Source organism: Acanthopagrus latus, chromosome 7 (genome assembly GCF_904848185.1).
Source record: "Acanthopagrus latus isolate v.2019 chromosome 7, fAcaLat1.1, whole genome shotgun sequence".
Taxonomy (NCBI): domain Eukaryota; kingdom Metazoa; phylum Chordata; class Actinopteri; order Spariformes; family Sparidae; genus Acanthopagrus; species Acanthopagrus latus.
In genome coordinates this window covers 25,853,253-25,881,151 of record NC_051045.1, presented here as the reverse complement: position 1 = coordinate 25,881,151, position 27,899 = coordinate 25,853,253, and the positions used below count along the sequence as shown (strand labels likewise).

General features: G+C 40.5%; 2 protein-coding genes across 2 annotated transcripts; both read left to right on the top strand.

The window, feature by feature from the left end:
* Positions 1-113: 113 nt before the first annotated feature.
* fam50a (family with sequence similarity 50 member A) lies at positions 114-13,827 on the top strand. The gene is made up of 13 exons (XM_037102942.1): positions 114-383; positions 763-847; positions 1,043-1,142; positions 5,442-5,566; positions 6,220-6,296; positions 6,795-6,861; positions 7,121-7,182; positions 7,306-7,382; positions 8,463-8,517; positions 9,400-9,448; positions 9,601-9,671; positions 10,688-10,798; positions 13,528-13,827. Exons 1-13 carry the CDS (start codon positions 273-275, stop codon positions 13,534-13,536), a joined length of 999 nt encoding a protein of 332 aa, XP_036958837.1. The 5' UTR covers positions 114-272; the 3' UTR covers positions 13,537-13,827.
* Positions 13,828-19,033: 5,206 nt separating this feature from the next.
* Positions 19,034-27,897, top strand: si:ch211-207e14.4 (interleukin-17 receptor D). The gene is made up of 13 exons (XM_037105655.1): positions 19,034-19,156; positions 19,396-19,509; positions 20,025-20,109; positions 22,098-22,256; positions 22,718-22,836; positions 23,934-24,057; positions 24,420-24,458; positions 24,594-24,739; positions 24,884-24,958; positions 25,463-25,529; positions 25,873-26,019; positions 26,112-26,329; positions 26,732-27,897. The coding sequence occupies exons 1-13, from the start codon at positions 19,034-19,036 to the stop codon at positions 27,281-27,283; spliced, it is 1,968 nt and encodes a 655-aa protein (XP_036961550.1). The 3' UTR covers positions 27,284-27,897.
* The last annotated feature ends 2 nt before the right edge of the window (positions 27,898-27,899 follow it).

Below are 27,899 nucleotides of genomic sequence, written 5' to 3'. Positions count from 1 at the left end.
AAAATATCAAAATGTTCTTCTTTTTCACTTCAACAATTGTCAGCCTTTGAATGGGTCGTGGCACTTAATTCCGACGCTTCCGGATGTACGCGAAGGCATCATAACTGCCCACCATGCACTTCGTCGCCGCCATCTTTCTTGTTGTGATGTGCTGGGTGGTCTGCTTTCACAGCTCCGGCAACGTTTGTGTTTTAATTTAGAACTTAACCTCCCTATCTGTTATTTGAGTCTTAATTTTCTTGTAAGCAAGCGTTGAAAAGGAAGAAAGCAACATGGCGCAGTACAAAGGAGCTGCCAGTGAGGCTGGGAGAGCCATGCAGCTAATGAAAAAACGAGAAAAGGAGCGAGAGCATCTTGAGCAACTTAAGCAGAAGATTGCAGAGGTTTGTAACTTTGTACCCCAAATGATAACGTGTTTATCAGCCAGGCGGCATTACTACGAGCCAATTAGGCTTTATGTCTTGTTATAATAAATGGCTACCCGTCAAACTTTGAGTATCTAGCTAGAGTCTCGAGTGCCAGTTTTGCGGAGGCAGTGAGGGGGTCGCTGTTACTGCGTGACTTACTTAATATTCTGCCTACCTAACATTTTAGCCAAGGTGAGGATAAGTACAGATTGTGAACCCATCTTTGAAATAAAGTATGCTTAACTAATTATAGTCTCCTGTAGGCATGTTGTCAAATCAAAATGAGATTAAGTAATGGCAATGTATCCTTAAACTACCTGTATGTCTGCCCTCCTGTGTGTCTGGTTTCTCGCAGGACAACATGGTCAAGTCCAACATCGATAAAAAATTCTCTGCTCATTACGATGCTGTAGAGGCAGAGCTGAAGTCCAGCACGGTTGGTAAGTATCTCTGTTGTTGCACATGAACCCTCCAGTGACACTACAGTGTAGATACAAAACACCTGGACTGGGACCACAATAGACAGGTTATGTCATAAAGGATAAGGGGCGAGTTATTATGGAAATGTCTAACTTTTTTCACCAGTTTGTTCGGATTATTCTTGTTTGACTTATTTTATTTTATGTATTGATCAGGTCTGGTGACACTGAATGATATGAAGGCCAAACAGGAGGCACTGGTGAAGGAAAGAGAGAAACAGCTGGCCAAGAAGGAGCAGTCCAAGGAGCTCCAGCTGTGAGTTCTCACTGTCACACAGCAGTTTTTGGTTGTTCATTCAAACCACATGGCTCTACATTGGCCACTCCCTCAGCTATTTGGTGTAAGGTCTTGTAAACACTTTTCATTTCTTTACCTCTGCTCTACCTCTTTGGTAAAATATTCTATCAAAAAGCTAAATTTTACCTTTCTTGGGGCACAGATAAACTATTGGTTGCAGCTATCAATCAAAGTCTTCATGAGCCTAAAAGCCCCCTCACACATTGCCCAGACTCAAACCAACAGCCAGCTGCCTTTATCCGACCACTCCGTTGCTTCTGGTCTGACCCTTTCTGCAGAAAAATTGCATTGAAACATACCGCTTCAACGTGCTGCCAACTTCACAGTAGCATGGATGTTCCATGCTTGCGGATGCAATAATCCTCCTCAACAGCGGGTGGCGCTAGTCTCGTGTCAGTAGTCGAAAACAGGAAATGATGGAACAGAGTGCATAGAAAAACAAAGTGCATATTTTGCCCCCCCACACACACCGCACTGATTTGCTACGACACCGCCAATCAGAATGGTCATACAGCTAGCACACAACCAGTCAGAGAATCCAATGGCTCAGATTGGCAACAGCCACGCTTCTCAGATTTTGCATGTTGAATCTGAGCAGATGTTGTCCGCATGGTTCCAAAAGCTTCCAGCACAGCTGAACACAGTTTCCGAAATCGTCCGAGTCTCCTCAAACGCTTCAGACGGCCAATGGTTGGCCCAGTGTGTTTCATGCTTAAAAGCCAGAGAAACACTGTTTTCTAACTTTCTGGCAATAGCTCTTTCTGTTCTGATTAGGTCCGGGCATTATGGCCTTAATACTTAACATACCATGACGTTTTGAAATTGCCCTCAAAGCAATTCATAAATGCTAGAACCACAATATATAGACGTCATAATGCCAAAATTGGTATTTCTTCACATTCTGTCAACAATTTTAGTTGAAGAATAGTTGGAATGATTTAACTCAGATTCTCACAGATCATCCCTTTGATATCGGGAAAAGACAAAATGATGTCACAAGATGATATATAGTCTCATATCATAATAAAGACAAAATATGTATGATGCACAAAGCCAGCAGGGGGTTAACAGTGAGGGTAGACAGTAGGGCTCTGGTCTTATGTTACGGTGAAAGAAATATTACACCTCCCTTTTAGATAGACAGGGCGGCAGAGTGCCTTCGGTTCTATCTAAAAGGGGCTAGTAATTCCTCTCTCAACCAGTAGAAAATGCTGTGAACACCTGATGATGCATGACAAAAAAATACTGTCATATACTGTGAAACCGTTGAAAAATACCTCAATATATATTTTTGGTCATACTGCCCAGCACTAGGCTCGCTAATGCTCTTGTGGCTGGATGGGAGCAAATCCCTACAGCTAGGACCCAAAATGTGGTAAAAAGCCTGCTACGAAAGCACGCATAAATGGTTGGGCTAACTTGAAGTTGCATTGCGGGTAATGTAGGCTCCAGGTTTAGAAAGGAAAAGGCCACTGGTCTAACATTGCACTTGTGTAACCCTGTTGGAGTGATTGTGGACAGTTTAGAATAGAATAGATTATCCACCATGCATATTTATTGTCATCACTGAAGGAATTAATAGATTACATCCAGCTTCCTCAGGAGTTACATAAAGCTTTATACTACATTTTTCACATATAACTGTATATGTGAAAAAGGTAATCCCCAAGACCTGTGAACACACTTTAATGTATGAAATAGGTGAAGTTACCCTTTAATCCATTGTTTGCAAGTGACATCATGCCATGCCATTGCTGTGACGCAAAACTACAGCTGGAGGGCAAGAAACCTTCAAAAGAAGGAAGATACATGACATCGACTTTCCAACATTCTCTGTGCCAGATTTTGGGACCAGTTCTAATGTAGGTCAAACAAACAAATCAAAGCCAGACATAGCCACACTTCAAGGCTGTTTATGAAGAAACGCCTTTACAAGAACTTTACAGGGCTCAAGACCATGGTAAATTAAAGGTTTCCCTTGATGTGTTAAATAAAAGATGTGTATTTTTAATTCTTTCTTACAACCTTTTTATTTCGATTGGATGCTGCTTTGTGATGATCGACAGGGCTGACAATAGCTACTGTCATGGGAAAGACATGTATTTAGTTAAAAATTTACAAAGCTTACCTGATTATGAATAGTGCTATAAACCCTTTTGCTATAGAACAACAAAAGTATACGTAATGGTCATTATAAACTTGTAGAAAAACTTTAAACAACAAACTTAATCATCAAAAAGTAATGTGTTGTAATTTTGAATGAACTTTTATCTAACCATTCTAACATACGCCTGGTCACCATACCGGTAGAGTATGTTAGCTAATGGGATCAGAGTTAGTTTAGTGAAGGTATTATCACAGTTAATCTAACTCACTAACTTCAGTCTGTTAGTAAACTCAATCAGAAGCTCCAGCTCATCATAAATCTAGCAAAAGAGCACTGCAACTTGCATACATATATGATTTAAGGAACATAAAAATGTTTACAGAATGAACCTTTTAAAAGCATTAGACACTGGCTTGATAACAACACACCAAAATACTGGTGTCTCCATTTCCAAGACTGATAATCTGTGAAACTGAGAGGCAAGAGATGGAGGAGTGGTCTGCCATTCACCAGTATGATAACTACTGAATGGGCTTTCAAGCAGCCCACCCAGATAATTTGAGACCCGCCCAGGAAGATAGAATCTGAATTCCACTTTTCTTCAAATCAACAATGTAATTTTCTAACACACACAGACCATCCACCCTCAAGCCCAGCCTACCTTGTCACACATGCATGCATCACGCAGCATGCATCACGCAGCATGCATCACGCAGCATGCAGCATGCAGCATGCATCAGCTCTGGCATCAGCAATTTGCTTCATTAATTTATTTACGGCGTTCCATCAAAATATCAACACTGGCACACCTGTCATAGCATGATGTTATGTACTCCGATATAGTGGATGGCGGTTTGGTTTTAAGTCTGCCAGTAAAACCAATGAAGAAGAGGTGTATTAAATGAGGTTGGCTTGACCGGAACTTCCTCTCCATGGAGACAGCTGGCCTCATCATCAAGGTCAAGCCAAGCCCCCGGGAAGAGTGCCAGGCCTTGAAGGCAGTTGTGGCCATTTTACCATTTGCTATGTGAGGCCACAGACTTTGTATTGGCCAAACCATGTAATTACATTACATTACATTGGGGTCCAAAAAAACTTTTTCCCACGCAAAGACATGGTAGAGAATTGTTTTCAATCCTCAACACCCCTGCAAATTGACTCCTATTACTGTAAGAACTTGAGCCATGTGGTCCAATAAAGTTTGTAAAGTCAAGATTAGCTGCCCGATTAAATTATTTTATCCCCATTCAAGTTAGCATAACCAAAAGCAAGTCGGTTCAGTCAGGGGAAGTCTCAAGGGCGCATGCTTGGGATCTTATTGTGCCAGATAAAATAGTAATAAATCATCACATACACAGTACTGTCTAATGGTATTCTTTTTGATTTCATATGGTTATTTCTAAGAGTTCAAAATAGATATTTATGCAATTAAATAAGATAAAAACAACTTTAAACAACTTATGATGTGACTGAGATGGAAATTAAATCTGCTCCAAAAATGTGTTCCCCCTTCTTTTGTTTCCAAGTTGTTTGAGTCTTGATAACCACAATGTTGCGCTGAAATTGATTCCTGCTTTGTTTTGGGTGGTTCTCAAATTCCAAAGTGGTCTTTGGCTGCAGTCATGGTTTTGTCAATCAACTGTCACTAGCAGTGACGTAAAGGGACATAAAACATGGATCTATGTGAAAGCTGTGCAACTGATGGATCTCTCTTTGCCAAAGCATCAGACAAAACGATGGAATGTCAGCTGTTAGATCTCCTTCCTGGAACAGGTCTGAGTAGTATTTTTCTGCCAGTGACAACAGTTATTTCCAAGCTAAAGGAAACATTTGTCGAAAAGGTTTTGACTTTCAAAGAACTGTTGCCAGAAACCTCAAAACCGAATGAAAAATTAATCAAAACTCTGGTTGGAGTTAAGCCTAGCGGGCCTTTTATCAACAACAGGAAAACCTCACTCTTGTTTATTTGGTCACTGCTATGAATTTGGCTGTCAATAATACACATGTAAGAACACAAAGAGTATTTTGAAAAAGCACCTTATTAGGTGGAAAAATATATGTATCATGTGTCATGATGGTTGTATGGCCACCATCCCTTGTATTGTCTACATTTGACTGGTTGTCTCCTCTCTATGACTTTTTGTTTGCAGCAAGTTAGAGAAGCAGAAAGAGAAGAAGAGAAAGGAAGAACAGAAGAGGAAAATAGCCAGTTTATCATTTAACCCTGAAGACGAAGAGGAAGAAGAGGAGGAAAATGAAGAGGAAGAGCAGGATTGTGAGTTTTGATGTTAAGAATGTTAAAGCTCACACAAAACATCAGTGTGTGTCATTTTTTTTTTATTTGTCAGTCTGAGCTGGTCCTGTCTAGAGTCACAGCTTCACTCGTCAACTAAAGCAAGAAATATTTAAACAGGGTCTTGGGGGGGTTTGAAAATGAAATGTCCAATCAAATGAAACCTGAACTGAACTGAACTGACATGGAGTCATTATATGAATATAGAGGTTTAATGTCAAGATTGCTGATAGTTGTCTTTTTAAAAGTAACTGAAATTGTAGAATTAGCTGCTTTCTATATTTTTATTTTGTTTGAACTATTCTGTTGCTTATTTAAACTTCTGTCTTGAAGTAAATATGTGTAACTCTCTGATCCTACACTCTTTTTGAAGTTACATATAACCCAGAGACACCATTCACCCTATTACAAGACACTGTACCATACCATGATTTTGAAGAATATAATATTTCATAACATTGCTTTAATTAAGAGAGTTATTTGAGAAGATTGGAATCATGTCATCACCAGACCGCACATAACTTCCAGCAAAATCACGACGTTTTAACAATGTGGTGTTTGTGTGAATTAAACAAACAAGCTGTGACATGTAAATTAGGAACTTCGTCTGATAGATGTTTGGCTTTGTCCCGCAGACTCTCCAGTTAGGAAGAAGAAACTGGGGAAAAATCCAGACGTGGACACAAGTTTCCTTCCAGATCGAGACAGAGAGGTGACCTTCTCATGTCTTTACTGTGTGACGGTGACAAATGGTTGCTGAATATTTTGATTTGGGTTTCACAGACGGTTTATGGATCGTCACATTGCAAATCGAGCTGAAGGATTTATAGCTCTGTCTTATCTGTAAGGCTGCAGAAAACACACAAAGTAGATGGTAATTAGGGCAAGAAGTGACTAGTAAATTCTAATCAGATTGTATCTCACAGGTCTGCCAGTGTTCTGCACGTATCAAGTAGATTCCAGAGTAATTGTGTCTTGCATGACGTTGAGATTAATTTACGCATTATGTAACACTTGTGGTTGGTATCAGTCGCACACATGAGTAGATAAGGCTGCTCATATGGATAATACAGTGGCAAAGCACTTTTTTTTTGTGACATGCTTATTTCTTATGATCCCTGTCTATAATGTCACAGCTTTCCCATGTTTTGTAAAACATGACATCCTTTCTAATTTCACTGCATTGGTTTTGTCTGGGTTTTGTGTTCAGGAGGAGGAGAATCGTCTCAGAGAGGAGCTAAGGCAGGAATGGGAGCTCAAACAGGAGAAGATCAAGAGTGAGTTCTAGAATTACTCCAGCATGCATGCAAACACACACACACACACACACACACACACACACACACACACACACACACACACACACACACACACACACACACACACACACACCTTGACTTAAATTCAGTGGTATACATCCACTGACACTGTAAATGAAGAAAACATTTTGTGCTCATTCTTCTTGTCTTTTTACTACTGCACATGCACACTAACACTTGCCCTCAATCCAAAATGATGGTGAATGTTTGTCTTTAGGTGAGGAGATTGAGATTACGTTCAGCTACTGGGATGGCTCTGGACATCGTAAGACTGTCAAGGTAAAGCATGATTTCATGGGGAAAGAACGCAACATGTTCATCCCATGTTCCTTTGATCAGACAGTATACTCAGTGTAGTATTTACTCTATTCATTGTTGTATTTGTGTGTATTTTGCCTGCAGATGAAGAAGGGCAACACCATCCAGAACTTTCTGCAGAGGGCCCTGGAGGTCCTCAGAAAGGACTTCAGTGAGCTCAGGTGAGATTCTGTAGAGCAAAGGAGTGTTAACAAAACACTCTTATCATTCGTGAATGAGGTTTTTGTCAGAGCCGTAATAACAATTAGTCATCTTGCTCCTGCGATTTCTTCTTTCAAGCACTGGAGGAAAATTTGAGGCTGCAGGGAGAAATTATCATCAAACAGACAAAGAAAATGAGAAAATGACTGTAATGGAAGAACATGTTGTTACACTGTTTTTGATGGCTTTAACCTCAACTCACCACATTGTTCTTGATTACAGCTTAAGCCCATGTCGGATTGGAAACAGGCCTGCCTTAAAGCAACCCTGGGGAGTGTGGGGTGGAATTTTTTTTGATGACCTTTGTGATTGATTTTCCTTGTCTCTAAACAATAAGTTTGAGTAGCAGATCAATGAGTTGGACTGCATATCAGATACCAAAACACAGGTGTCATACTTTAAGACAGGATTTTACACTTAAGTAAAGTTGTCATCACTACATGTGTTTCATCTTGGGTTAAAACAGTTGCCAAGTAAAGAATTACAGTGTTTATCTTTCAAAGTGTGTACAGTGTGTGTACAAGCACAATTTGCCATCGCAGCACTATGGTGGAGATTGTCCAGGTTATGCTCCAACCAAGGTTGAGCCAAGTTCAAGCCTTGTTGTGCACGAACCTTTGTGTTTTTGCCAGAGCTGTGGTTGTCAGCTTTCCCTACTTTGTCAGACTGGCCTCATTCAAACAAGTGAGAGAGCTGCAGTTTTTCATACAGAGAGTCTGAATAGAGCAAGTAAGTACATCATCTACTGTCCAAGGTACAAGTAGTAGAGTTTATTATGAAATAGGGCTTGGCAATATATCAATAATAAATTGTTATTGTGATATGATAGATTGATACCGGTATGTCTTTTCCTGGTTTTGTAGTTTTGTTCAGCAAAGTTAAAAGCAGGATCGGTGAATTCTCTTTCCACTTTTTGTTTTTGCGCAGCCGTTCTCCGTCAGGGATGATAACTTTACCACAACAAGTTGCCAGTGTTCCCACTTTCACCTTGAAGTGAGATAACCTTGTTACCATTTTACAATAATTTCCTCTTTGTGCAGGTCTGCTGGAGTTGAGCAGCTGATGTATATCAAAGAGGATCTGATAATCCCACATGTATGTATTGTTTATCTGATTAACACACCTGTGAGATCCACAGCCCAGCTGTTGCTTCACTCTGTTTTGATACACTTCACTTGATCTGACCTTAAAAGTGTTCCAGCATAGTCAGCAGCTCTTGGTGTGTTTGTGCTCCAAGAATCACAAAGAAAATGTATTTAGACTGTGGAAGCACTGGTAGACTTTTTGTATTTTCATAAAGTGGGGACTTGTCCAGACTGGATAGATTTTGAATTCATTTTTATGCCTGAGCACGGCCAACAGCTGTGGCCAGGTTATGTTCCATTAATGCAATATCTCAAGAATCTCAAGGGAATTTCTTAAAAGTTGTTATAAATTTTCACCTGGACACAAGGATTAAGTGATTAGATTTTAATTGTCAAAGGTCAAGATCGTTGTGACCGGACAGCCCCCAATTCTCGTGAACGCAATATCTCAGAAATGCCTTAAGAGAATTTCTTCTGGTGGTCAGTCAGAGGTCACTGTGACTTCACAAAACAAATATTTGACCGCAACACTGTAATTCATACAGGAGTTTGTCATAAAATTTGTCTAAAATGTTTGTTTGGATAAAATGTTATTACATTTGATATCGTGTCAGGTTTAGCACACTGTGATATCATAAAATCCCGAAAGAAATGTTGCGGCCAATAATTAATGCTACAGCAACTCGACCGGTGCAAGGAGGCATAATTTAAAAAAGTTAAAGTTTACTATTCCAAATATATAAGGATATTGGAGAACCAAGAGATTTTAAAAAGGATTCTGGGACATTGTGGTTGCTGTCAGTATTATTTTATACCTTTTATTATATATTTTAATGTTTCCAATAGCAGCAGCACTTTCTCACTCTACAGTTTATCTGTTTGTCTCATTCAGCATCACAGTTTTTATGACTTCATTGTGACCAAAGCCAGAGGCAAATCTGGTAAGTGAGCAAAGAAGCTTTCAACTTCTGAAACACAATATCTTGATTGAATTATGTTTTGCGTAACTAAATGTGGTTGATTCTGTACAACATATGGAGTAAAATGAAGCTCTGTTTCCTGCCTTTCTAATCAGTCTGTCTTCTTTCTTCAGGTCCTCTTTTCAGCTTTGATGTCCACGACGATATTCGACTGGTGAACGATGCCACTGTGGAGAAAGATGAGGTGAGGAGTTGTGAAGAGTAAGAAGAGATTGTGAATGGAAAAGATCAGAAATGTTTGGTTTATGTGAACCAAAGTCAGCCTTAATACAAAAAAAAACTAGTGGATGATGATTTCAGCAGCAGTTCCAGCTCCCTTCATAATCTGAGATCCCATTCTTTGTCTGTCCATTCTCATAAAACAGCATTTATTGATTTGACTTTGAAACTTACGAGGCGAAGAGGAGCACTGCACCAGAAGCTTAAAGGAACATTATGTAGAAACTGACTTTTTGTGTGATTTGGTGGCCTGCACAGTTTCTGTGTCCCACTTCTGTAACAATTTGTCAGACATAATGAAACTCGTTACATCATAACAGTGTTATGTGTTGAAAACGTGTGTTGAAGTAAACATGTATGTAATGCGGTGATCCTACCTTCTCATTGAAGTTACATAGTGCAGACACAAGTACCGATAAGTGTTGTGTTGTGGAATTTTGTCTCGTCTGACCATTTAGGAGAGATGAAGAAGAACATATCTCCAGTAGGTTTAAGTATGTAGGTTGCAGGGACCATGAGAAGATTGCTCATAGAGCAATCGTCACTATCTTTATCCAGATTTTAACGTCTGTACAAGATATGTATGACCTCCTGTTGTATGGAGACCACATGACCTGGGAGAATCATATTTTTCTCAAACATCTGGTATCCATATAGTACGTCAGTGGGAGACTGATGGTAGAATGAGCCTATTAATCCCTCTTCAGAAAAATTACTTCTTTTATAAGAGAAAAAAATCCCAAATCATTATTGTTCCACGCCATCTCTCAAACTTTATCATAAAAATAAAGTGACAGCTGCATAACTCCTCACTGAAAAGCTCTGTTATGAGGGCCTATCAATCTAAATAGATACATACGTGACAGTGAAGCGTTACAACCTGTAGGAAAATATCTGTTGACCATAAGAATGAGTCTAACAACTGTGCCCTCATTTAAATGCCATATCAAAGTTAAGCCAGTTATGCTCTTTTGTCTGAAGTCTCACGCAGGTAAAGTGGTGCTGAGGAGCTGGTACGAGAAGAACAAACACATCTTCCCTGCAAGTCGCTGGGAGCCGTACGATCCTGAGAAGAAATGGGACAAATACACGGTGAGGGATCATTCAGCTTTCATGTCAAATTAAAACCCTTCTTTCAAATAAATGAAACACCCGACATGTCTGCTGTAGCCAAATTATATCCTTAGTAAACCAGTGTTTAAGATATGTCGTGGGCATAGCAAATCGAACGCAGGTGGACTTGCTCTCTAATATATAGCTTCTTATCCAATAGGCTCTGTCTGTTCTTCTGAGTTACCTGGAATTAAACCTCTCTGGGTGATTCTGAATTGTTTATTTGACCAGATAAGGCGTGAACACTGCATTATAACAAGTCGATCTATGTTATTCACTCGTTGGTTTTAATGTGGTGGCTGATGCCATTGAATTCTTCAAAAAAAAAAGAAAAGAAAATTGGTAAGTTGTGACTATGCTGGTGAGCAGAATATTAAATATACACTAAGTTTGTCTTAGTTATATATGTTGTCTCCTTGTAGTATCATATTTAAACAGCTGTAAACTGTTGTGAATTTCAATCAGATAAGTGTTTTTCTCTGTGGAGGGAGGCAGCCCAGTCTGGACCTCTCTTCAATTCTTGTCTGTGCCTAAGAGGAAGTTCTTAGCACAAAATGATTCATGTGTTCTCTTAAATCCCTTGTACGTGCTTCATAAGAAAAAAATCTGTTTGTTCAAATTCCTGTATGGAGTCCAAGTTTAAAAGATCCAATTAAACTGTAATAACGGGGTGATTTGTGGTCCAAGTTTGCCTTAAATGAAAATGTGTGCAAATATTTTCCTCCAAAAAGGCATGTGGCTCTTAAAGATGAATAGATGCCCTTCCTGAATGAAGTATAGAGATATAGATTTAAAGGCCCATGTGGTTTAGCCAGAAAATTCTTTGTCGCGAAACCTGAAAGCAATATGTTTTCGTGAGCTCAGGAAATGTTTTAGAGATATTTGGTTCTCACAGGCAACATATGATGATATAGAATATGCTGTAGATTAAACTACCCGACAACATGTAATGTAACTGAATTGGGCTTGAATTTAAACATCTGCAGCAGACGCATGCAGCATACACATAAATGCAGGAGTCATATGAATTGAAAAACATTACAGACAACACTGACATGGACTATTTTACTAAACAGTGGGTACTTTTTATCTCTTGATTTAGCTAAATAATACTTAAAACAGAAATAAACAACTTTTTTCAAAATTCCCGCCTTGTAGCATTTCCTTGTGGTACTTCTCTTGGTGCCACTGTTCGCAAAGACAACGTTGGCAACATGGCTACAGCTAAGCACCTGGCTACTGCACCAATTAGACTGACTGTAAAGGGTCCAAAGATACCCAGATCTCAGTGCTATACAAAGGCAGTTAAACATCCAGTTGTTTTAATCAGTAGCCCAGTTCTGTTACTTACAGATTAACTAGAAAGAAAGCTGGTTTTGTCTTTAGTCCCTTTGGTTATGATGCTCCAAAACATTTTTTCCACAGTTTTGCAACTGCATCTTTTACAATTTACGTGTACGGGGGAAAAACATATTTTTGGGCCCCAGCGCATCTTATGATGATGATTAGGCCGATACAAAAGTTGGTTTCAAAGCCTGGCGCTCTTCCTGTGGGCTTGTCTTCATCAAGTGAATGGCTGTTCAACCATTGCCTTGGGAAAACAACTGGGGAAAGAAAGTCTCTTCCTCTGTTGGTTGATGAGAGCAGACTTGCTTTCTTTGTGCTGTAATTCAACCTTTGTTTTTTCCAGGGAAAAAGTCTGAATTCTTTTTCCACCACTGGATAAACCGCTGTGCGTGCGTGTGTGCGTGCGTGTGTGCGTGCGTGCACAGTTTTTTCTCACATGGACATGTTATGGCATGCCACAGATGAGTGGGTGGTATGAATATTGATTTATTGCCAGTGTCACTTCAGAATATTTGAAACCATTTCAGTACTTTTTAACGGCAGTATCAATACACTTGCTTTTTCACCCTCTCTTCTCTCTGACAGCAAGTTGGCACACATCTGTATTTTTAAAAACCAGAGCAAAAGAGAGGGGAAAAAAAATATTATATTTAATGTTTCCTACAGTCATTCTGCTGTTCCTTGCTAGTTGGCAAAATGTAATTCTGTCATTAATGTGTTAGTGATGGCCAGTGTTATCGAACATGGTATTTTATAGAACTGCGATAAAACTGCCAAAGATCCAGGGAAAAAAAAGTTCTCTAACCTTTGCCGTTTGTTAGGTAGCTGGTAGGAAACATTATGTGTTTTTCTTGGGAAGAAGGTATCTCTTCTCATACTTATCACAGAAACCCTGATTTGTATTTGTCAGTGTGATTTTATAGTCGCTTCACTATGACTCACACCAAAGAAGTGAAATCATGGAAATAAATCCACTTTGAGAACGTATTACTCAGTCCTTGAGAAAGTCCTCTCATCTGCCTTGCAATCAGTGACTAACAGCTAGGATATGTTAGTCCCGGTCCATTGTAGTGATGAGTTGCCCCTCAGACACTAAGGAACTCAAGATAAAAACAACACTTAATGAAGTTAGTCATTGTGTGAAATCTACTTACTGAGCACTCTTTTGTTCAACAGTTAAATAATAACAGCAGGGCTGCAATCATTTAGTCCTGGACAGCAGATCTGGTCCGATTATTTCCAGAAGAGAGGGAACACTGTGACACCATATAATCATTTGGAGATGGTGTGTGTGTGGTGGTGTAACCCTTTGGTCCTCATTGATGAGCTTCACATTTATTCTTATTTTTTTTGTTTTTCAGATCCGGTGAAACGGCGGCTTTCTTCACGCTTTGGGATCTGTGAACGCAAGCCTTTTGCTGTTAATTTCCATCTTATTCTACTTTATTGTAAAATATTTCATCAATGCTTTGTCGGGATTTGACAAAAATCTTCATTCATGGTTTTACTAGCTTTGTGAAATACTTAGTTTTCCTTAATGTATCCGAATCACCAGTTCAATGTCACAAACAAAAATAACCCCACTTTCGTATGTATATAGCTCATAAACTTGTAGTCGCTTCTGTGCTGAATAAAAATGAACCTGGCTATGACTGACTTGACTGAAGAGTAAACCTGATTATTTTGGCTCCAACACTTATATATAAATGTTCCTGCCTCTCGTTTCATTCCTGCGTGTGTTTATGTCAAACGTGATCAGGTTTTTCCTGGCTCCGGTTACGGTACCAACCGTAAATTGTGTTTGACAGTCAAACCTGCCACATGCCTCCTGCTCCTACTGCACAAAATGTGAGCTTGTCTGGCAGCGTAACTGTTAAAACATGCACGGTGAGCCTCCACCCGTAGCCTCAAGACACCACTCCCCTCACCGTCTCTCTTCACTCTTGGCAAGGTCTTGTCACAAGTCTCACGCACCATCAGGGAAGGTTTGACAATCTATTTTCCCCTCTGAGGGGCTGGTCAGTCCAGTGTGTGTGTTTGTGAGGCTGAGGTCTGAGGGCTCACAGTTGGACAATGTCTTGCTCTCTGTAGCAGAATGTTGAATGCAGCTCTTGTTGTGTACAATCTCTTGGCACTCTGTCACCCGCTCTGGGCTCAGGATAGTGCCGTCACCATCACTCCCCAGGACTGCAGTCTGGACTGTATACGACAGGTAATCCGGATTTCCAACCTTGTGTACGTTTACATGTGTGCAGGTTTGCGCCGCTGTGTTGACACATAACGCAGGCTCTGAAGTGGCTACGCCGTTAAGCCGGTGAGTTTTCTTGCTTCGGTTTCTGTTCTCCACGTTTATCGGTTTACAGTAGTTCCGTCGGTTGTCTTATAGTCTACGGCATTCCATTCTGCATGGACAACAAACCCATACAAGATGTTTGTGCTTTAACGCGTATCAAAAAAACGTAAACGGTGACCGCAAAGACATTTGAATAATTCATGGCTGTGTTACATTCTATCCTCCGTCTCATTCACTAGACATCAATTCCTCTTCATCCTATGTTTTTTCTTTTTTGTTTGAACACCAGCCTCTGTTTGTGACCTCTTTCTAACAGTGCAGTTTTTGAAAGTTGGGATATGATACATAAACCTGAGAAAAGACTTTTTTGTGTAAATCGTGATATGATATATTGAAAGTCTTAGATGCCAATCCAGGTCCAGTATTCAGCGTAGTGTGATTTGGAAACTTGAAGTTTGAAGTGCGCAGACACTGAGACTTAGACTTCACTGTGAATTAGGAGACATCTTGTGTTGAGCCGTTAAACTTGTGAAGTAGATACTTGCATATTGATACATTTTAATGTGGTAATTATACAGGTCATACATCTGTAGAGAATACAGATAGATTTTATTGATTTGACATGATATTCAGTAAAAAAAAAAAAAGGTACCATGCTTATTCTTATAATAAAACAAAAGAGAAATGAAAATGACTTGTTGACTTGATCATCACATAGTTTTTATTTACTTTCATTTAAGATTTAAAGTGATTGAAAACAGGGTTAGCTATTGGTAGTCGCGACACAACAACAATAGTTACACTGTTTAATTAAAATTAAAGCAGAATAATGAGAAAACTGTATGTGATGTTCATGATGATGGTGTGTGTGTGTGTGTATTTGTTTGCACGTGCAACATTGATTTATACAGCTGCAATGACCCCTGAGCAATACTACTAATACATGTTACCACAAGTAACACAAATAAAACCTGAATATAACGACATCATTACAAGCTGAGCGGTTTCAAAACAGAAGATACATTTTCTCAGACATCTCTTAACATTTTATTGAGGAACAGTCTTATGGGGGGGGGGAAACCACATTCCATAATTTAGTACCCCCAGGTCTGATCCAACTTCTTCCTGCAACCGCCATAGTTGGGAGGATGAGGATCTGAAGATTAACATGGTGAGTACGAGTGGACCTGTGAATGCCATTGAAATGTCATTTAATGGTCATTTTGCAGCACACCAGGATCCCTTTGTGCTACATAAGATAAAAACAAACCACTTTATACAGTGCAGTGTGGCGTTCAGGAGTCCCACAGCCTGAGGAAAGGAGCTGCTCTGTAGTCTGGTGGTACGGCAGCAGATCCTTCTCTGTCTATTTTCAGGTGGCATCAGGGTGAACACAGAGTGGCTATTGTTTTTTAGTATCTTTGGGCTCTGCGCAGACATCTCACTTCACTGATATAACTGATGCTCTGCAGATGGGGATGCCAGTGATGTTTTCTGGGCTGAGCACCAATCATGCCAGTTGGTGATGCGTAGAAGTTGAATTTGGCACTGGTATTGAAATTTCTTAAGTCCCTGAATTGTTTTCTTAATAGTGCTTTCCAAATATGTCGTGATGCCTGTAGAAATGCCTCTTAAAATCAGATTTGCAACGAGCACTTCCGGCAGTGAGTGTGAACAGGGATCTTACATGGACTGACAAGGGCCACGGTGAAGCGCACACACACATTTTTGCAGCGTATTTGCCTCACAGCAGTCCAACCGAAGTGCCATGTTTTTAACAGGGAGGTCAAAACTTCCATCTTTGCTGAAAACCCCGAAAATCAGACAAAATGACTCACTTGTTGTATGTGTACCGACCCAGAGCTGCTTTAGTTTCTGTGTGAAATGTCAGACATACTCAAATAGGTGGCTCCAGGGATTACGAAACATCCCAGGTTGGTGCCTCAGTGCGCCGTTTTCAGGGAGCTGATTTAACGGGCAAAGGGAGAATGTGGGGTTGTCAGCCTGAGCTGAACTGTGAGGTTGGTCTGTGTTACACAGAAACACCAGTTGTTGTTTTGTGGCAGCTTCTCGTTATGTACCAGGCTTCCGTCATCTTCTGTCTTTAATCGCGGATGTTTTTGGAATACAAACCCTTTTACAGATGTTGATTTTCATTTTCAGTAAATTCTAAATCAGATCAAAAGAGGAAGACGTCAGTATGGCCTTGACGCCATTTGCTTTGGCTTGACCAAAATTGCTTTCCCTCTTCTTTCTTCAGTCATGCGCTCAAAAGCCACCCACATTGTCGGCATGTCAGCGGAGGAGTTCCCTGTTGTGTCGAGCATACCAAGCACATAGATCTGTCCTGAGCTTGCGTGCAAGTAACCGCTCAGCCTGCGAAGACTTTTATGACGGCCATTACCTGGCAGTTTGACTGTCATTGTCAGTGAGCCACTGACACACATACACTCCTTCGCCGTTTCTATGGCGTGCCTCGGGGCAACCACAGTATTTCTTCCTCTACTCATTTTCTTCACCTGTTAGTCGGGTTATGGTCTCTAAACCTGCAGGGCAAGTCGGCAGTATTTGTGTGCCTCATCGTCGGTAACATTTGCTCTGTCAGTGAGAGGCGGATTTGACTCACACATGCAGATATTGCTCAATGGAAGTAGGACCCTGAGCGGATGATTAATCTCTTTAATATTGGCTTTGACAGCTCTGGGTTGTTATTCATTGTTGGAAGATAAAACAACACAGCAGTTTGATGCTGAGACTCCAAAACAGACCTATGTTGTTTCATCTTTACTTTGGATGATAATTGTGACAAACTCCATCTGACAGCCCTGTCAGGCGCTTATGTAGATTTATGTGAATGAAACGCAGATGTTTGGAAATTAAAGAAGCTGTTTTGGTCTCGAGCCCCTCTGGGCTTTACGTGTCTTTGTAGGTGGGATCAACGCATCAAATCTGACATCTTCTGAAACGCGTGTTTCTTAATGTGTATTGAGTTTCACAGCATAGTAGTCAAAGGGTAACGACAACAGATAGAAGGAGGAGGAGTCACCCAATATAACTGTACTCTATATTCCAACAGTAATCACTGAAGTTTATGAATTAAGGGAAACATTTAGTACCATTTTGCATCTTAACAACACAATTGAACATAGGTGTTTGCTTTTGGCCCCGCGGCCGGGCTCTCCAGGGAGAAAAAAAAGTCAGGGGGAACCATTCTTTCCCAGCGATATAAAAATGAGTTAGAATTAGCCCCGCATTAACCAGCCTCAACATTAAAGTCTATTTACTCACACTCGTAAAAATTTACTTGGCGAGAGGTTTTCCTTCCCTTCGTGGTTTTGTTTTGTGGGATTTTCTCATGTACCTTCAGATTAATGTAGTAATGCCTCCACTTCACTGCATGCAGCAGGATGCCTTTAAACCTTCGCCTCTGTTGATTTATATGCATTGCATGTCTCTGCCTCTGTTGGCATTTATGTAGCCGACTGTCCTATAAACACCAGTTAAAAAGGGGGGAAAACAAAAAAAGATATGGTGTTAACTCGTGGAAGCTGAAAGCAGCTGCGCTTTCAATTATTATTTGATACCTTTAACCTGAGATCACAAATATGAGAAAACAAGGATTGTTTTCATGATCATTTACAGTGCTTCATTGTCGGGAAAATGAGAGTCAGATGTTCTGGAGATCACAAGATGATTCCTCGCGAGAAATCACCTTTGTTCCATACAAATGGACCGTGAAACGACTCTCCCTGCTGTGTTGGGTGGTTTTGGGAGATTAAGAGCAAACTTGAACTTTGTCTAAACTTTTGACATCGGCTGTAAGAATGTTTCCCCTCTCTTGGTTTCTTCTCGAGTAACAATAACATTAAGGGTCCTTTCTCCATTTATCATTATTTATTATTATTCTCCGTATATCAAAAAAGCAAAAACCGCAGGCTGTCCAAATCTCACGGCTTTTGCTCGAATAGAAAATGTAACTCACTGTCTAGGCACAAATGCCATCGACGAGCGCACCGTGGTCACCTGGAAAACATTCGAGATTCCTCATCCGATTGGTCTCACTCACTTCTCATGTGTTTCGACTCAGTTGGCATGACGCTTTCAATCCGCTGTCAGAGCATAAAAGAGGTCTTACTGTGGGTCAGGATGGAAGAGTAAGGCGAGCCATTTGTTTTTTATGAAATCCATGCAACTTCAGAGCGCAGCAGTGGTTTGCAGCACGACTCTGGGGAGCTGGGCTGTAAGTTTGGCCCAATTTGAGGCATAATGTATCTCATATCAAACGGACCCAACCCTTCAATGTTGATGTGAAATTCATACAGTATATGTCGTTATGTTATGGTTTGAATTATGAACACCAGATCTGACATTCAGCATTTTTCTGATTATCGGCATCGCTGTTCTGAGTTTTTCTTCTTTGATGATTTCAGTGGCAGTAAAAGAAATGTATTAAAAACGGTGCTGTTTTGGCTCTGATGCATCATGCAATCATAACAAAAAAAGTATCAAAATAAATGCAATGGAGCAAAAAAAGTAAAACATTTTCCTGGAGTGGACGCTGAAAGCCTCAGAAAATGGAAACACTGAAGTACAAGTACCGCAAAGTTGGACTTCATTCCAGTGCTGGAGAAAATGCTCCTAGTCACATTCCATGGCCGCCTGACCGAGGCGCTCAAACCCTCACCTCTGCACACCTGGTAAATTCCCGGCATGAGACGGGTGTGAGCGTCAGACGGTCGCTTTCGTAAAAGCAACAGAAAAAACACAGCCGCCCCGCCTCCCTGCTCCACCCCTCTGACGGCAGAAAATTATATAGTGGGGAGATTTCAGACGCTCTCGGGCGAAGCTCCCTGGTGCCTTTAGGATACGCACAGATGGTGAAAGGCCAAAGAGTAAGAGTGCGTTTGAAGTTCATGGAAACGTTGTTGTCCTGCAGGATGAGGGGAATTCCATAGGAGGCTGCCATGTCGCCGGAGCTCTTGATGGGGCAGATTTGAGCGTGCTGTCAGAGGGCGGGGGCAGGTCTCTGGCACTGGACTTGGGCAGCTCTGTAGCTAACAGGAGGTCCAGTGTCGGGTGGCAAGACTGGGAATGAATCAACACATCTGTAAAACATTTATTTTGATGATGTTATTAGCAGTTTGTTCATATGGCATTTGGTTAATTCATTACCTTGTTGCTGCCATTCCAGCATTTCTTCAGTTGATCCACCATGTTCCCGCCAGCTGAGCAGAGGATGTTGCACAGCGGGGTTGTTTTGCCCACGAATCCAGTCAGATGAGATGTTTAAATTCAGGTTAAAAACATATCAATCAGTTCTTGATGGACTGTGTGCATACAGTAGGTTATATCTGTTCATGTGCTGTGTCTCCACGACAGTATTTTTTTAATTTTTTCTAAATTTCTCGTGTCTTTGCTACAATCCAGTTTCTTGGGTTCTTAAATTGGGTGACCTTTATTTACCACTTTGTTTAGCTGACGTGAAACAGGAACAAAGTGCAAACAAACATTCAGAAATGCAGTTTGAGATGCAGGCTCATAATTCGTTATTGCTCTCCTTTACAGGGAGGACCTGGATGTGAATACTGCAGGATAACCAGAGCTGATGTCAAGAGGGCTCTAGGTTTCAACTCCATCGAAGCGTTTGGAAGTAAGTCTGATTCCGACGGGCTGCACTGGACTGTGGGCTAATTGCACTGACATCGTGCATTAAAGCACGGGTTGCACTTAGAAGCAAACTGCTCAAAAACATTTCGGTGGCACTGAGATGTCGTTCCCACCGCAGCGTCAACGTCACCGTTCTCGACTCCTTGACTATACTCGATGCCACTGGCACTTGCGATGAGTCAAATGATGGTGTTTGCACTTCCTATTAAGATCTGTGCAAAGGTTAGCCTAAAGTTCAAACAACACCAGCTGTCTCCATAATCCTGGTCACAATAAGCCTGTGTCTCAATACGGCAAACAACCAGTGAGAAAATTGAACTCCTGAAAAGCCCAAGTCAAATATTTGCTAAACCTCTGCTGCTGGCAACAATGCAAATTATTTTTTTTTTGGGCGGACTACCAAGAAGTCTGGTTCAGGCACTCATTTTCCAAAGGGTGAATACAATCTTAGCGATCCGCTGACGTCATCTAGCACCACCCTCAGGTCAAAATTTCAGTGTGGTACATCCTAGAGAAGCTATTAAGTTGTTACCAATGAGTTGTGTTTTTACTACTAATAACTCATCTCGTTTGATCGTTCCAAATGTTTGCTATGTTCAGATTAGATTTTCGTTTTATTTGTTTGGTGTAATTATTTTTTATAGGTTGGCATATTTAGTTTTTGCGTAACTAGAAAGCCTAAAAGTCTTTGTTTTGCTTTTACTATGTGTGGAAATTAATTGACACTGTGCCCTGAGGGTGGAAAGGCAGATATGAGGCCAGTATTGGCTGGGTGGCTTTGTGGTTTGTTACCAGAGCAAGTGAGGCAAAATCCATGGTTACTTTGTTCTTTGTTTGCTTGATTGCTTAAGGAAACCTTAAGGTAAAAAATAAAACCTCAGGTTCAATAGGCGTCTTTAGCCTAGCCCATATCACATGCTCATGGTGTAGCAGAGGAAAGTTTGATTTCAGCTTATTTTTTTTAATGCAACGCAAACATATAACAAACATAACATATGGAGGAGATTCACACAGTTACGCCTGTGTCAACATGCATTTTCTTCAAATCTTGTCTGACCAAGTCATGAAATAATTTTATCTCAATGTTAATGATAATTGTCACGGCACATATTTTTCAGCAGCGTGTCTAATTTCAAATGTAGTGGTGCTGCTGTGGTATTCATCATTATGTAAACATGTTTAACCCCGTCCCTCCACTGAGTTATGTTGAGGGGGGGCTGTGGCTTCAACCAGGAAAACTGCGATAGTTATTATTATTTTCTATTAAATTATTAATTTGCTCTTGTTATCAATGAAGCTGTCACTGTCTATACCTATTGTTTATATCTAATGTTTATACCTGGTTATAATTGGTGATCCACTCACACTGGTTGCAATGTTTTAATTAATTAAATGTATGTGGTTTGTCTTTTGTTTTTCTTTTTGTTTTGTTTTTGCTTTATGTTTGTTTTTGTATTATTTATATTTTTATTTATTTATTTATTTAATTAGTTATTATTATTATTATTATTATTATTATTATTATTATTATTATTATTATTATTATTATTATTATTATTATCACGCCTGTTATGTAGTTATTGTGATACATGTTGGGACCCCCTTGAAAACGAGATGGTGCATCTCAAGGGGTTTTATCCTAATAAACAAACTCGCATTAATTAAAATCAGGATTCTCAGAAATGAATATGAGTCTCTGTCTGTCATATTGTCAGGCACTGTACCCAGTATAAAAAGTGTTTTTGGTGATTTTTTTTGGCAGAAGAAATTAAATTACTCTTTACTACAATTAGCAAATATCATTAGCATGCAAACACAATAGGGAAAATGTAAGTCAGAACACACCAATGTTTCAGAAAACACTTGACAAAACATGACATTTCAGACAAAATCTTTCTGTATAAAATCATGATTGGCTGAGAATATCCAAACACCTTGAGATTTCACGTGTCCACTGTTATTTCTCCTCAGGTTGTGTTCCATGGCCATGTTATGCGTTGCTTGGAAAGGAAGACCCCGAAATCTGTCGGCACTATGTCCAAGCACCAAATGATGTGACGGTTGAGTTTGTACCTGAGCCAAGCCCCAAATCTGACACCATTGTTGTCTCCTGGAAGCCCAGCTACTATGGTATGTTCATACACATTCAATACATAGATGTCTCCTATTTTCTTTTTAAGCCAGTGTCTGTTTTGTAATGACATGTAGCATGTATCATGTATCTCTAACTTGGGTGGAAGTTTGGTTGGTTTAGAAACTCATTTATCATGTCGGACAGGAGCTCCCTCCCCCAAGTTGTTTCTCCTAAGAGGGTTTGACATCAACAAGAGTTCAGGTGACACACAGTGAATAATGACCGAGAGGTAACAGTGATGTCTTGCATTATGGGAACGCTTCAACGTATGAGAGACAGCTGGTTTAAGTTATTCTGGGTATGTCTGGGGTTTTGACAGGCAGCAGTGTCTCTGACATCCACGTTCAAAGTTTAATCGACCGTGCGCTGGACTGGTGCTGCACATGCGAGGATGATGGATCACCAAAGGGTCCGCGACGCTGATCTCACTCATGTGTCCCTTTCATGTTTGTTGCAGGGATTGCCTTCCTGCGAGGCTTTCAGGTGTCCCTCCAGGCTCTGGGAGGGTCGAGTGTTGCCTGTCAGCTCTTTCTCTTCCACCGTAACCTGTCACTGCTGGCATCGCATGCTCAGAGGGTGGGAAGGGTTCCACTTGCTTTAGTCTTTGCTCAGTTCCCTGTCTCGTGTTCCATTTCTGACACTTCAAACACAAATTCTTGAGGAATGTCCACAGCCAATTATCTTGAGTTTGGATAAAAGAAGCAAAATAACACCTTGATTTTTGAAGCGGATCCTAAATCGCCCCCTTTTATGTTTCTTATGTTCTCCTTTTATTGCTTAATTAATGACGCCTTAGTGATTGTAAAATGATCCTATATTTTTGGTGAGATCACCTTGACGTTAAGCCTCCAGGGAACAGCTGTACATTTTATGAAAGATGCTACGTCAAGGAGAGCCCAATATAGATGTAACTTGTTTTTAACGAGAATGTCCTGAAGGATTTTACATACCAGCTCATGTATGAAATCATTCAGTATTGGGTACATGCAGAACTGTGTGTTCTTTCGTGAGCAATCTATACTAAGGTTCCACAGCAGTTCATCAAAACTGTCCGGACCATCAGTGGCATCCATCTGCTGAACATCATTAATCTGCTGACAGGCATTAAGAATTACTACAATAACTTTATAGAAACAGCAAAGTGTTTGGTTACGCACAGGGATTAGTATTAAATTGAGACTATGTCATAATTATTTCTTGAAGAGGGAAGTAAAAAGTAAACATTCTACTGTTTCACAACATGTCAGGCATATAATACAACATATTTCAGTGCACAGCTAATGATGAAATATATATATATATATTTTTGTTTCTATAGAAAGAAATTTAATCAGAAGAAAATAAATATGAAGAAAATCAAAATCAAAAAAAGCTTGTTATTTTTCAAAATGTAGACATTCTGTCAGAAAGAAAACAATATTCATAGAGAAAAGAGAAACAGAAAACCTCAGATCACATTGAAGGCAATTTATGATTCAGGCCCTGGGGGAAAGTGTGAAAAAAAAATCACATTGTTTGCATGTAACTCGTGATTTTTAACAACTGTTGCTGTTATGCACACGAGCAAAACTCTTAACTCACCGTATCAGATTAAAAAAAAAAAAAAAAAAAAAATGTTGTGTATTTAATAAAGAACACCAGTGTAGGTGCATGACTCCTGCTGTTTTCTGCAGGTGTACAAGTCAGACCCATTCCCCGGCCTCCCCCTTGGGTCCCAGTATGCCGTTACGGTCATGGCCCTGCCGGTGCCTGAGGAATGGGAGAAGTTCTACCACAGCAAGATCTTCTCCACACGCTGTAAGGCCCCTTGAGCTCTGGGCTAGATATTATCTTATTAGACAACACAACATAACACAGCATGCAAGCACGGGCACGCACACACACACACACACACACAGTCCCAATGCAGTTAGCAGAGTTTGTGGTTGCTTCATTGTAACCATTAAAATCTAAATTTGTGCAACAGCTGGTTTATTTGCAGTGCCTGTAGTGGTCATTTCAGCAGTTGTATGTAGTTATGATTATAATTACTTGTCATACTATGTCATCTCGAAGCTTGTCTGCCCTGTAATCACTGTCATTTTCTTCATGTCTTTCAGTTTAACCATTCTCAAAACAATGGAGAATTTCTTGTAATATGCACGTTCTGATTTTTGCAGCATGTGCGGAGAAGAATGGTCTTGAAAAGTGCAAGAAAGGTGAGCGAACGCTGTCTTTGTAATTCCCATGGTTCCCAAATAAACTAGAGGCAGCTACAAAAATGCCATCTCTAGATGAAATGTTTCTTCCCCAAATCAGCCTCAACAAATCGACATTTTATTGCCTGGTTGTAGACTGGTACCCCGGACATATCGAGGTCCGGCAGAAAGGGACTGCCATCAATGTGACCTTTAACCTGGCTCCCCCAGAGCTGGGCATCAGCAGCTACTTCTCACAGTGCTACGCAAACGGCATCATGACACACGTGGACATAACACCTGTGAGTGGCCTCGGCTTTGTATTTTGCTGCTTTGTTTTCAGCCAGCGCATTAATTCTCGCTCCTGTTAGCCATGTAACAGAAATATTTCATGCCTAAGAGAACTGCATCCGTTATTGTGCCAACTGTTCATTTAATTTCCTTAGAATTCTTCCAAAAGTGAAACCCACCACAGCTATTGGATGAATGACCTTCAAGAAGGCACCAACTACACTTGTGAGGTAAAATAAATAAAAGGGATTAAAACTAATCTGTATCTCACTTTGTGTTTGATGAATGATATTGGAATACCTGTGTCAAGAAAGTAAGTGTTATATGGGTTATACTAGTTATTACTATGATTATTTTCTTTCCTTGTCTTGGAATAACATTTCTTGCAATCTGACAGTATAATCTTCACTGAACATTCACTGTTTCTGGAGCTTATGAGCACATTTTCATTTACGTTATTATTTGACCTAAGTATGGAACTTAAAGCTGCTACAAGAAACATTTAATTTGTGTTTAATGAGCCATCAGTTTTAACCTGAACCTTCTCATAATGAGTTAATGTTCCTTGTCGTACATTTATTAAGGTGTAGTGAAAAGCCCCTATCAACTTTACCCGGTAATAATATATCAGTTGCCTGAGAAATCCATTAATGCAGGTTTAAGATCATTTTGTCAAACTACAGTCTTCCAAGATCAGGAATTAATGTTAATGCTCAACATCTCTTGTGTCACAGATTGCAGCTAACGAAGTGGATGCAGTGAGAAAAACATTCAATGTCGTGGTCACGCGTATTCAAAGAGGTAGGCAAGTTGCTCCGTTGTTGCTGATATACACAATCAACATTGCAAAGTTTGTGTGCTGTATCTTTTGTTTGGCCACCGGTAGTCTCTTTAGTCTCCTGGTATTACTGGTGCTGGTAGGCATGTTTTTGAACTTCAAAAATGTTCTGTTGGCTTTTGTCAGCGGATAATGTGAGCACTCAGCCACTTCTTTGCGAATATTAGTGTTCAATAGCAAGGTAGGCTAATTAGGTGGTATCAGTCTCCTTATGTAACTCTCCATGGTGAAGTAAGTAAACCTGTTTCCGTAAATTTCAAACTACGCACAGGGTTTCTTGAAGCTCTGCTCTTCCTCCATCTTTAGAAGGAGCCACGCCACTCTCCGTCACTCCCTCCTTGGCTCTGATGCTTCCAGTGTGCCTGGCTGCGGTAGCCATTATTGTAATCTTACTGGCCGCTCTCACCGGGTTGACGCCCAAGCTGCAATTGCAAAAACTCTACATGAAACAAGGTGCAAAGACAAAGAAAATACATCATGAAAAAAATAACAACTTGTGTCTGATGAAGGCTAATTTAAAATCATGATAATTACTCATTTTACAGAGCGCCTTCCTTATACCTCCGGCCTGTCTTTGCCAATACCGGCATCGGATGACATACGTCACGGAGAGAGTGGGACACCGGAGGAAGTGGTGTCCTTACCTGGAAACGGACTCACCCCTCCTCGTCTTCTGATTTGCTACAGCAGCTATGATGGCCCTGCTCATGTCAAAGCCGTCATGCACCTGGGGGCTTTTATACAGCAGCACATGGCCACTCAGGTAGAGGATGTGACATTTCACGGCCCTAACTGGCCGCATTCATGCTATGCTGGTAAATTCCGCATTACAAACAGAGGGAATCTGACAAATTGGTATGATTGTACCTCTTACTCATTGATTAGCAACTAAAAAGATGATCAATATGGAAAATTTGGAGAGACATTGGTCCATTGATAAACTCTTAGATAACATTAACATTCAGCCACTTTCTAGATTATAGTACCGTTTGATTATATCCAATGCATTTCACATCCGGGCTCAAATAATTGTGTCAAAGATCAGCATCAATATTTAAGAATTAATATATGCCCAAGTGTGTATATATACTATACAGTGATTTTCTTGTCCATTCTTGTCTGTGCGGTTAGATCAGTTTATTGTGAGACTTTTCTTTCTTCCCAGGTGTGCCTGGACCTGTGGGACTCTCTGAGTGTGGCTGGGGAAGGCAGTATGGCGTGGCACTGCCGGCAGATCAGGGAGAGCGACTTCATCTTGGTGATCTGTTCTCGGGGCCTCAACCACAGACCTGGAGCTCCAGAACCAGAGGGCAGCGGCGAAGATGAGAGGGCCGACGGTGGGCTGGACTTTGGACACAATGCCTTCAGCTCTGACGCAGCCGTGCAACTCATCGGAGAGGAGGTGGGCCGAGCCAAAGCCAGGGGCCAGGACCTGTCCAAATACATGGCGGCTGTTTTTGAGTACTCTGAGGAAACGGACATCCCTACTGAGCTGAGGCTGGTTTCTCACTACAGGCTGACAAGTGACTTAGCGCTGCTGTTCTCACACCTCCACGGGGTAGCTCTGCATAGACCGGGGGGTTACCTGAAGATCAACCACATCTCAGAGGAAGGCTTCACTAAGTTACCAGCTGGAGCAGCTCTACAGCGGGCTATCTATGAGGCAGGAGTGGCAATGAGGGCAAAAAGACATCACTCTGTGGAAGGAAGGGACTAAAACCCTGATTTAATGAGAGCTCTGAAACCAGTGTAAGAGAAAGGCTGGCCTGAAGATGTGGCCACAAACCTGATGGCTCCATATCTGGTCAGATCATGAGCTTAGCCACCTCTGCCTCATTTGTAATACGATGGCAATAACTGTGCACTTTGACCAATGAAATATGTTCACATGCAACACATGCGTGTGTACAGGAAGGATTTGTAAAAAGAACAATTATAAAATGTGTGTCATGGTTACTAAAGCTATCTCAGTCTTGCAAATGTATTTGGTAGGTATTCTTTGCTTGTTTTCTTGCAGTGTCATGTAACAAGCTATTATGAAACGATGTAAGCCTTGTACATAAATACATTATTAATCTCCTACTTGAGTTATTGAAGTTATTCCATGAGAATGTCTGCCTTGACGTAGGCTACATATTGAACCTTATATACATGTATGTTTAGAGTCATGCTTATATTTTATTTATACATGTGTTTATCTCATTTGCCCATATAAAAACAGTTTAATTGGTCCTATCATTTTAATTTTTTTATGTTACTGATGTGAGCTTACACCGATGGATAAATGTGATTATCTCACATTTTTTATTATATATATTTTTTTGTGAAATATG

What these genes read in the sequence shown, in the direction of transcription:
- fam50a (XM_037102942.1), top strand. Translation starts at nt 273, where the DNA reads ATGGCGCAGTACAAAGGAGCTGCCAGTGAGGCTGGGAGAGCCATGCAG. An exon ending in CAGTCCAAGGAGCTCCAGCT is followed by an intron (nt 1,143 to 5,441) that starts GTGAGTTCTCAC and finishes TTTTGTTTGCAG; the next exon opens with CAAGTTAGAGAAGCAGAAAG. An exon ending in CAAAGCCAGAGGCAAATCTG is followed by an intron (nt 9,449 to 9,600) that starts GTAAGTGAGCAA and finishes TTCTTTCTTCAG; the next exon opens with GTCCTCTTTTCAGCTTTGAT.
- si:ch211-207e14.4 (XM_037105655.1), top strand. Translation starts at nt 19,034, where the DNA reads ATGGAAACACTGAAGTACAAGTACCGCAAAGTTGGACTTCATTCCAGT. An exon ending in GCACCAACTACACTTGTGAG is followed by an intron (nt 24,959 to 25,462) that starts GTAAAATAAATA and finishes CTTGTGTCACAG; the next exon opens with ATTGCAGCTAACGAAGTGGA. An exon ending in AGCAGCACATGGCCACTCAG is followed by an intron (nt 26,330 to 26,731) that starts GTAGAGGATGTG and finishes CTTTCTTCCCAG; the next exon opens with GTGTGCCTGGACCTGTGGGA.